This window comes from Montipora foliosa, chromosome 10 (genome assembly GCF_036669935.1).
Source record: "Montipora foliosa isolate CH-2021 chromosome 10, ASM3666993v2, whole genome shotgun sequence".
NCBI lineage: Eukaryota > Metazoa > Cnidaria > Anthozoa > Scleractinia > Acroporidae > Montipora > Montipora foliosa.
In genome coordinates, this window is record NC_090878.1 from 6,743,317 (window position 1) to 6,754,361 (window position 11,045).

Genomic DNA, 11,045 nt, shown 5'->3' on the forward strand with positions numbered 1-11,045 from the left:
ACAGATGAAAAATTTTTAGGGGATACAAATATGCCTATATCTACCGTTTAAATACTAAAATACGTTTAAAAATGCTCTGTTTAAGTGGTTTTGAACTATGTTCTCGTTGGGTGCCCCTGGTATACATAGAAGCATTCCAGTGTTAACTGTCATTGTACCCGAAGAAGGCTAGTATAATAAAACCTACGTTGTCAGGTTGTATCGGCTCTTGCTAAAAAAATGAGGGTTACAAAGAGGCAGAGGGCCAGTCAAACCCTTGAGATATACTTTACTTTTTACTTTACTTCAATACTTTCCAGCAACCTAAATACAGTAGCTGAGGAAGCCCCGGAAACAGAAAAATATTTTCGTAACCAAGCCAGATTTACCAAGCTAAATAAGTTAAAATATGTGGAAAAACATATACAATAATAAGAAAACTTACAAAAAGAATTAAAGCGCTTGCAGAAAATGATAAATACTATAAAGATGTGTGGATTTAAGTTCAGTCATTTTTAGACAAAACAGTAAGAGACGTGTATCGATAGGCAGATGGCACGCTCAAACAAAGAAAATTAAAACTGGCGTCCCGTTTGCCGAAAAACCTCAAACTTAAGGTCTCTGATGTCATGTCACGATAGTGCTCTGAGGAGGACGTTGGACGTCATATCAATGCGGACGATATGGGTAACTGACTTGGTGAAATTGACAAATCCAGGTCCTATTTCCTCCTTCATCTCCTAGTATATCTTGATTTTCTCTTAGAAAGATCAGACAAGAGACAACAATGATATGCTTTTAATTACAAAAAAACCCCAGAGACACAGGTTCCCCCTGACGGTATAGGGGAAGTCAGTAATTACATAAATGGCTGTTCAGAGACGCATGCGCAAGTCTCAAGTGGGGTGAATTCAGGCCTATGAACAAGATGTTGCACTGATTTATTAATTGAACACGGCTGATTCGAACCCAGAGTGTCCGAGTCTCTCCCTGGTCATGCGCGGAAAAGATCATCTTGAGAATGCACAAGAAAACTTTCTTTACTCAGCGCCGTTGCATCATTTCACGAATATTGGATCTTTCCTCAGTTCCTGATTTGAGGCTGGCATTCAGATTTTCGACAAAATTGGGATGAAAAACCTTTCGATATCTTCGTCTGATTACAAACCGAAATCTCCTGTCTCTGAATGCGTAAAGAAGAGGATTAATAAACGAATTGATGCTGAAACACACAGTTGTAAAAGAACCCACAAGAATCTCCCTCGTGGTCAGAGGAATATTGTCGAAAGCTCTGGTAAAAAGCCATACTAGACCGATAAAAATTGGGAGTAGAAAAAACATCATGTTGCTAACTACCAGGACGGAAATCTTCTTAGCCAGTTTACCATCTCTTTTGATTCCCATCTGATTTCCAGAACGCCTGACATGTAGAAAAATGTGCAGATACATTGGCAATGTGATTAGATATATCACAACTCCAATAGCCACCAGGCTCGCGCTGTATGCAAATGAATAGGGAATTTCCTTGGCTGGCTGTATCGGAAGGCAGAATGTTGTGGTAGTGTAGGTGCCAATGTGAAAAAATGGAAGAGAGGCCATCAGTACAGCAATTGTCCAAGACATAATGATACTCAATAGACAAGCCTTGAATGTGAACTTGGCGTTCGGTCTCATAGCAAAGATAATGGCTACGTATCGTTCTGTTGTTAAAAGAAATGACGATGAAGCGGCGATGAACTGCCCAAAACACCACAAAAATCCGAGTAATGGACATAATTGGTCCATTGCGCTGGAAAATACGTGATAAGACAGCGCATGACGAAGAGAGGTAATAACAAGAGAATAAACTCCCAGGAAAAAGTCGCTGATTGCTAAATTGGAGACAAGCAGCATCGCAGGTATCTTTTTTAGAGACTTGTTTGTTATTGTTGTTGAAAATACAATAAAGTTAAATAAAAGTATTAATGGAGCAAAGAAGTATTCTACCAAGAGAACGCTATTGGCACTTTTCCAGCATCGATGCATAGGCGTAACAGTAATCTGAGAAGAGAAACACTGTTGACTTTCCAACAAACACGTTGGTAAAAACCCATGCGCAGCAATTGTGCGTGACACATTATGTACAACGTATCGTGACCCACGACAGCGTAACGGTGGATACATGTAATACACTCCTTGTTTTAAATGCGTTACGTTGTTATGAGTATCATTCTTGACCAAGGTACAGTTGATGCACGCCTTTGTCCATGTTAGCCCAGTTATCCTTTGAAGCTTTGGTGATTGAAGGACGTGCACCGGAAGTATAAAAAGACTGCGAGTTTCAAACGAAAGAGCCTCAAGCGAAGGCACTTCACGCGAGAGATCTCCCCTCCAGACCTTCAGGTATTGTATTCTAATTTCCCTTGAAAAAAAAGTTATATAAAATAAGTAATACTGCTTATATAGAAGGAACACATTTACCACCAAACATTCAGCATATTGCAGAAAGGGCTAAAAAGATTGATACTTACAGGTATTTTAAGTTGGTAAACTGGATAAAAGTTTCTTTTGGAATGATAGTCGTTTTATCATCTATGACTGTACTACAAATAAAAACAAGAGTTAAAATTACTATCATCATTATAATCATTATCGTTGTTAGTAATTCTCGTTACAGAGTCTCAAGAACGGATTGCGAGGAGCAGGATTGGCGCTGTGGTGAGAGAATTAACTCACCTCTCACCATGCAATATGATCCAGGGGCTTGTTTCTCGAACGTCCCGTAAACTTTTCGGGCGCCAGAAGCGATTTACAAAACCGCCATTCGCTTGTTTTTGACAAGCTGTTCTGTGGCCATGTTTTCAATGTCTTAAGATCCCTTCGTTCATAAGATACAGAGAAAATTGCGACACCCGAAAAGGGCCCAAAAAGTTTCGGGACTTTCTAGAAACGGGCCCCAGTTTCGATTCCCAGACTTGCCGTGACATGTGATTTTAGTTTGTTGGTTCTCTACTCTGCTTCGAGAGGTTTTTCTCCGGGTTCTCCGCTTTTCCCTTCTCCTCAAAAACTAACCTAAGATCTGATATGTATCAGGCATGATATGTATCCTTGATGAACTCCTGTATGTAGTGATTTGATTTGTGTACAATGTCCCCAATAGAGCGGTTTTCAATTGAGTGTTGAAAGTAATTGGCGAATTGCTTTGGTTTCGCATTACTTCACTCATTGATTGGTTCAAAGTTCTCACGCTACTTTTTTAACTAAACAAAAGTGACACCAAAACCAATCAAGGCTCGCGCGTTCACATCTTCCCGCGCTTTGTGTCGGCTACGTGTAATTACTTCGAGTTTTGATTTGTTTACTGGATTGTCTCCGCCCTTTTTGATTGGCCAAAGTAATAACTTTGGTTTGGGTTTTTACGACACTCGATTGAAACTCGCTCTAAGTGCCCCCATCGCCAAATACATTTGACACTTCAATAAAGGTCATTATCCTCATTTGATGTGAAAACACACTGAGTTGAGTTGCGAACTCCTTGCGTTGAATGGCGAACAGTATTATTGGCTTTATTGGCTTATAGATTGAAGTAAACAAATCAGAAAGTATCTTAGTAGTAATCAAAAGATTCTAGTCATTAACTTACAAGGCACCAATCAGCTTTGGCCTCTTAATGTAACTGCGCAGGTCATTTTTCAAATCCGTTGTGTGACAAGTGGCCGTCACGTTATACACTGGATCAGAAGAGCATGAGCACATTGGCGAGACACAGTTTTCCGGAGGAGATGATGAAAGAGAAGGTGCGACAAGATAGACGAGGATAAGTAATGTCAAGGACAGTATATCCATGCACCTGTAAGACACAAAGTGGTTTTCTTAACTGAAATATGAAGTTAACAGATTAAAGCAGAAATAGGAATTGAAGATATGTATTTTTTCAATGCATGATGAATACGCGTTTTTTTTATTGAAAAGGATAGGAAATAACATCTTAAAAGTTAAATTGACGATAAAACATGACGTTTGGGCTAATTCCTGTCGCCATTATGCGATGTGTTTTTTCAATTCTTATTTCAAAATGTACGGTATAGAACAGTAAGGGCTCCTAATAGAAGTCTTGAACCAATGAACTCACGATTACGATTTCGGAAACGTTACGACAGAGCCTACCAATTTCTTTACTGCAATTGCGAGAGTGCCACATTTTGTCAATTTTACATCTAACAGAATAGCCCTGCAATTGTCACCTGAATGACCTGGGTCCCACGAGCCTCCTATAGCTCCGAACTGGTTATCGGAAGGTCCGAGTAGCTTCGACTTCTGCCGAAAAACACTCGAATGTTTCCGATCATCCCTTAAAGCTCAGTGGTTGAGCTGCCGAACCGGTTATCGGAAGGTCGTAGATTCGACTCTAGTTCTGCCGAGGAACACTCGGATTTTTCCGATCATCCCTTATAGCTCAGTTTTAGAGCATCCGAACTAGTAATCGGATGCCAAAATGGCGGATGCTCTGGTTGATTTTGATGCTTACGTCGACGTTCGTTTTCACTGGCATAAGCTACTTAGTAGCGTAGCAGCGTAGCCAATCAAAATGCAGGATTTGCATTAGTCCACTAGTTGGGTGATACTAATGTAAATTGGCCACCGTACAGAGATTCTAAAAGCTTTTAGAATCTCTGTACGGTGGCCAATTTACATTATCAACTCCGTTGATAAAACCAAATTTTTGTATACTACTTCCCAACCGACGCAGCACCACAGTTTCTTTAGAAACTACCCCTTTCGTACTTAACATAGACTTAAACTGGAAGTTATGCTCGGAAGTACTCCATTACTTCTGCAGTACCAAGAAACATGGTTTAATGCTGCTCCGGTTTGAAGACCAATTCTACAAAAGCAAGAGTGTCGAAAGTTGGTACATGAATCATAACTTTGTAAGTTTGCTTCATTAATCTTGAAAACTGGGAATCATGAAACAATGTCAGCAAGGCTTTCAGCTAAAGTCACTGTTCAGGTGGCCCATGATTATCAACCCTCGTTGCCAGAAGTTGCAAGATACGACAATTTCTTCAATCGCCTTCGCCGGTCAGTAAATCAGGAAAAAAACCCCTCGGGTTACACAGGATGTGGCGCTGCTACTAAGGCCCCAACAACATGTTATCTCGGCGAAAACGCAGCAAAACATTTCCTATCCACGAGCAAAATAATTCAGTCTATTGAGTTTGTTGTATTTCTGTTCTGCTAAGAGAGGTTTTTCTCTGGGAGGGCTCTGCTCTTATCAGCCTTAATACGAGTTTCATGTGATTTAATTTGATTTCACTTATAACTCTCTCCGATTATCAGAGCTCTTGTGCTTTGCAAAATAAGCTTTAAAATTAGTAAATTGATTATCAGAGCTCTTGTGCTTAGCAAAAAAAGCTTTAAAATTAGCAAAGTGATTAACATTTACGATAATTACTATCTACACTAGCATCTTTGTATCCTATCGCTTGACCAACCAATACCTCGACTCAGTTCTACAGTAATGCATTTTCGCTCGAAAACTTATACTTCTTCAGTGATTCGTTATCGCTTATCGGCTCCACTACAACAGCCGCGGAAGCGCCGTCGAAAACCAAAGATTTTAGGAAAAGATAGCATCACAACCTAGAGAACTTTTGGAAACGCATTTGTGTGGATAGGGTAGGCCGAAAAAAAACATTGAACCATATGTTCAAACTTTACGAAAGGCTTAGTTCTTCCCCCCCAAAAAAAAAAAAAAATAGCATTTGTTTGTCTTATCACAATGATATGCGACGTGTCACCATCATAACATATGCATTTGCTGACTTATAGAACACCGGGAAGGAAGAACTGCTTGCTCATACAAACAAAACGCACCTGTACCTGAATACACATTAATGATATAGAAAAAGAAGTGAAGAAAAAGCCGAAAATGACGCCATTCAAATCCAAAAAGCCCAGAACATTACTTTGTGAACACTTACGCTCTGTATCGTAATCTCAAGATTTTTCACAGCCTTTCAAGAAATATACACGGCACACGACTTGAGAGAAGTAAAGCTGTTGACAAAATCGATTGAATAAGCGGCACCAGGGAGGGCCCCTTGTGTCGGTTACGTGGAACTCCCTGGAGTTTTGATTGGTTTAATTTGATTGTCTCGGTCGTTTCTGATTGGTCAAAGTAATTACTTTGGTTTTGGTTTTAAGACACTCGATTGAAACTCGCTCCAATATTTTTGATAACGCACTCTATAAAAGAATATTTAACAGTTATTCCATTCGCACTTGTTGGATATGAGATGGTAAATAGCCAACGAGACGCGTAGCACCGAGTTGGTTATAACCAGTGTCATATCCAACAAGCGCGAATGGAATAATTGCTTTATTACATTCACATTTAAATTTGAACTGATTTTAATTACAGAACGACAGGATGTTGTCTCAGTTTTCACAAAACGACCGACACAATCAGTTTCCATATAAGGTCATTACGGTATATGAGCTGATAACCAAGATTGCGTGAGCCAATCAGAACGAAGATCCGCAATATCCGACATTGAAAATTTAATCAATAGCGATATCTCTTGTTTACAAACATTGATGTCACATTTCTTTTGACATTCAAATTTGCCAAACACGGAACAAAAGAAGAGATTGTTGCAACAGCCAATTAGGTTCTTGTTGGCATATTAATAACAATGGGTGACGTTTCGAGAAACATCGCTATATATCTCATGAGATGTTTTGGTGTGTAGTATCGCTGAGTATTTTTACGACTTATGCTGTATTTTAACGAGCCCGCTACGGAGAGTCAAAATACAAACAAAGAGTAGAAATGCTCAGCGATACTACGCACCAAAACACCTAAGAACCTATTTGTTATCCACCTTTTTTGCATTAAATTTTTAGCAAATGAATTGTAAACAACCGATAACGTGTGACAGATTGGTGCGTATGGGGAAACGACTGTACAATAACTAACTGTACAATACCGCGGAGTATTCGTACTCGTTTCGTGCATTTTCTTTACTGTAACTAATACAGTTGGATAATATTTTCGGGGAGGCATTAAATGAAAGACTTAAAAAAACTGAATGAACTAAAAACTCTCAACGTTACTAAAAAATTCCACTTGCGCAAGGCCAGTGCTTTCTCTAGCAATAGTAAAAACAACGTTTCGCTCCTCAAAAGCCTAACTTTTCTTCTACTTGGCTATATTCCACTGGCTACACTACACAGCGATCATATCAAAATACTACAAGACGCTCAAACTCTTCCCGTTGAATAGACCAATTTCGATATATTAAAATTCAGGCCTAAACAAAAGGCATCATCTCGATCCTTATATTTATTCCCCAGAACCTCGAGATGATGCCTTTTGTTTAAAACTGAATTCTAATATATCGAAATTGGTCTATTACGCCACCAACTATTCGGGAGTCGATTAGTTGCTGTCGGTTCTACGGGTGTCTCAGCCATTGGAGAAGTTTTGATCTATGTTCCCCGCCTAACTCAACCATATGACAAGTGAATTAACTATTAGAGGGTAAAGTGAAGTGCTATATTCTACTCATTTAAACCATGTGAACGTTAGCCCTACTAATGGAATTGGGCCCACACAAGGACAGAGAAAAACTCCGACCAGGGTGGGAATTTAACCCAATTCCCTGGTCAGAGTTTTTCTCTGTCCTTGCGTGGGCCCAATTCCATTAGTTGGGCTAACGTTCATATGGTTTACATGGGTAGAATATAGCACTTCACTTTACCGTCTAATAGTTAATTCTGTTGAAATATATTAAGTTCTACACGGCCAACGTTTGCAAAAACTTAACCCTTCCTTGCATATGACAAGTGACCTTTGCCACGAAAATAATGTAAAGTTTCACGTAACTCGCTTAGTTCTAGTTTTCCTACAATTCCTAACCTGATATTGATTAATTGCTAAAATGCGCATACACAAAATAATCCCTTGTCTTTATTTTTAATGAAGTAATAAATAAAAAACCAGCTCATTATCAGTGTATGAACCTGTAAAAGCCTTGGAAAGCGTGTTAAAGAGAAACCAAAACAATAAATAAATAAACTGAAAAAAAACAATATCCAAAGAAACTTTTTTGCAAAGAAATACTTTCCCGGTTTTTAGACAGAGGTAAACCGACAATTACCTACAACCAATCGCGGCCGCTGTTTGAAGAAAGTCAACGTGTCAGCTTTCTGATGTTCAACTTTTTTTTCGACCTCAAAGCACCGCTTAACATCAAAAGTCAGTTTATGGCCTTATTATAAACGGTCGTAACCTACGAGTAACAAGACTCCAGGCGCCAGTTGTTCAAACGATGGATAGTGCTATCCGCTGGATAAATCAATATCCGCTGGATGACTCAATGGGTTTTGCTAGTTAGTGTTTATCCTCTGGATAGCGCTATCCATCGTTTGAACAACTGGGGCCAGGTCGTTAAAAAAAGTAGCTGATTTTGTCTTCGCAGTAAGTATGGATATTATGATCTGTAATGCCCTGCATGTTGCAGTGTCGTGTTAAATGCCCAAACCATTTTTTTTTTTTAATTACAAAATTTAGTTCTGCTTGTGAGGCAAATCACAAGGCCGGTATAGCGAGAACACTAAGGAAAGACAATTCTATACGATTTCCAATTTAGGCGACATACTTGGAAATAAGCGCACCGAATCCTCAAAAAAGGCAAATGGTACGTACTTACATTTGTTTGGAACTAGTATGACCTTGAAGTTATCCCATTTTAGAACTTTCAAAGCAGCAGCTATAATTCATTTTTAAAGAGTTGGTTCTGCCAACTACCTGCTGTTTTTTCTCATCTGCATTTTTTTGTTTGATTTGAATTATTGCTCATTACTAGAAATTGGATTATATAGTGATCTCAATTATCGTGTATTAATGCTGCCTGCGGGCGAAAATTTAAGTCGTTTTCCACCGTTTTATGGAAATAGCAATATTCTGTCAGAATCACTGAAACTGGCGACAAAAGGAGCTTTAGAGAGTAAAAAAACTCGTCAGCTGAGTTTCAGAAACAACTTTGCCCCGAAGTCTTACAGGAACGCTAGCAGATTTGATGATCCTCGTCATCATTAAAAATTATAGATATTTTGATCATGTCTCATACTACAATACTCGTCACATTTGTTGGAACACCCATCCCCGTTTCCCCCTTCCTCCAATGTTGATTTCCACAACTACTAGTAGTCGCCCGAAAAATTCTCACACAACATTGAATTGGGGGGAGGGGGATATGGTATAAGCTACGATCTTGTAACACGATGATTCTGGACCATTCGCTAAGTGTTCCAACTAAATATGTCTAGTATTGTCTGAGTATTGGTGTGCGTTGGTATGAAGCCGTGCGATGCAATATACGCCGTGCAATATTCCAGCAGTTCCAAACTCGTGTGATAAGTACATTTTGTCCTCTGAACACTTTAATAGGCTCTATTCCCAGACGGACTGACACAATTATCAAGTGCAACGGTCGGCGTTGACTGACATATTTTATATACCAAGGAGTCAGAATAGCTATGCAAATATATTACAGCCCCTGAAGACGTTTCTTTCTGCGATAGGACTGACTAAATCTGTTGTAGGAAAATAACAGTTCATCGGCAATGCTTGGTGCTCCGCTTTTGAAAAACTCAGGCTGAAACCCTGAAAATATATAGCTAATGAAAACGACACCTGTTATTAATTAATGAAAAACGACAAGTCTGCTGTTATTTTTCCTGTTAAAGTGCAAAACGAGTCCATTGTTTGCCATACCCGACTTTTGACCATACCACTGTTTACCCTCATTAATTAGGTTAATTTATGTATGCACAATGGTGAAATAACTCAATGAATGATTTACAAATTCTGCCCCTCTAATGCTTGTTTTAAGGAAGAAATGTATAGGCATGAAAATATGACAACGTAATTAGACTTTTGCAATCGCAGGTCTGTGATGACATGGCTTCGAATCGTGAATCTCTACGGTTCACCATGGTGAACCGTCGGTGAGCTGAAAGATAAACAGGTCATTTCTTTAAACAAACGATTCACCATGGTGAACCGTGCCGCAATAGCAGGAAATGTTACGGGATTTTTTTTATTTCACATTTACAAACTAGTTTAGATTACAACCTCGGGATACGATGGTTCTTATGCCCGGAAACTCTTCCCCCCCTTACATATCGAGCTAAAGTATCTGGTGAATCGCACGGTGAATCGTTGACAATCACATCTCAATTGCAATTTGCATACATTAAGTCCATTTTAATTTAATCATCCTGTAAATTTTTCTTGAGTTGGTACCGACTCCTCATCGGCACCACTCGATATATTATTAAATACACACCGAACCTCTCAAGACGTCAGCGACCCCACCTCTCTAGCGTTATTCCCTTCGCTAACCGTTGTCACGCCTTCAAATGCCAACATCAGTACCACCCTTATTTCGCTCGATTCTCGTCTCGATAATAATTAAAGCCCCCGATGTCATGTGTACGCTACGTTAATCAAAGTACGCAGTGTCAACTACTTTACATGGAAATGCGGTACACAGCGTATTGAAGATGTTCCTTTACACACCACATAGTATTTATAAGTCAGGGGCACCCAACGAATCTGTTCCTCACATTATCTGTTCCCCAGAGGAATCTTGCTGGCTGGCAAAAATACAGGTGTTTCGATGAGCTGGCTGGGAAATTTTGTTATTGATAGAGGTTTTGCCTGGGAATTACAGACTTTTTGTAGCATTTCAATCCGAGCTGGCTGTAGAAACTCTGAAGACTGAGGACAACTAAGAAAAAAAAAAAAAGGAAAAAAAAAAAAGAACCCCTCCCCTCTCCCACAGAGTAGTCACAAACATACGACGGCTGGTCAGAGTGATTGCGCATGCGGAAAAAACCTGTTTTGTCCTGGTTTTGTCGCTTTTGTTCGGTCGCTTCGGATCGAGGGATTTGAAAGCGCGCGGAATTCCTGGCTGGGAAGCCAACCAATTTTATCTAGCTGGCTGGGAAATTTCTTGTGTGTCTTGCTGGGAAAAAGGAACAGATAATGTTTTCCCAGCAACACTGAAAAACAC

The 11,045-nt window shown here is 39.5% G+C and overlaps 1 protein-coding gene across 6 annotated transcripts in view; it reads right to left on the bottom strand.

Annotated features, from left to right (window-relative positions):
• Positions 1 to 762: 762 nt before the first annotated feature.
• Positions 763 to 11,045, bottom strand: part of LOC137973183 (probable glycoprotein hormone G-protein coupled receptor) — a 27,538-nt gene continuing 17,255 nt past the window's right edge. For 4 of the 6 annotated variants that reach the window (XM_068819947.1, XM_068819945.1, XM_068819946.1 and 1 more), the window contains 3 exons: positions 3,602 to 3,808; positions 2,490 to 2,561; positions 763 to 2,380 (listed from right to left, as the gene is read on the bottom strand). In XM_068819947.1, the coding sequence (XP_068676048.1) occupies positions 1,024 to 2,380; positions 2,490 to 2,561; positions 3,602 to 3,804 (1,632 nt within the window). In that variant the 5' untranslated portion in view covers positions 3,805 to 3,808 and the 3' untranslated portion in view covers positions 763 to 1,023. Of the gene's footprint in view, positions 2,381 to 2,489; positions 2,562 to 3,601; positions 3,809 to 5,942; positions 5,975 to 8,675; positions 8,779 to 11,045 lie in introns of those variants that run through there. The other 2 variants (XM_068819943.1, XM_068819948.1) reach the window with 2 other exon arrangements.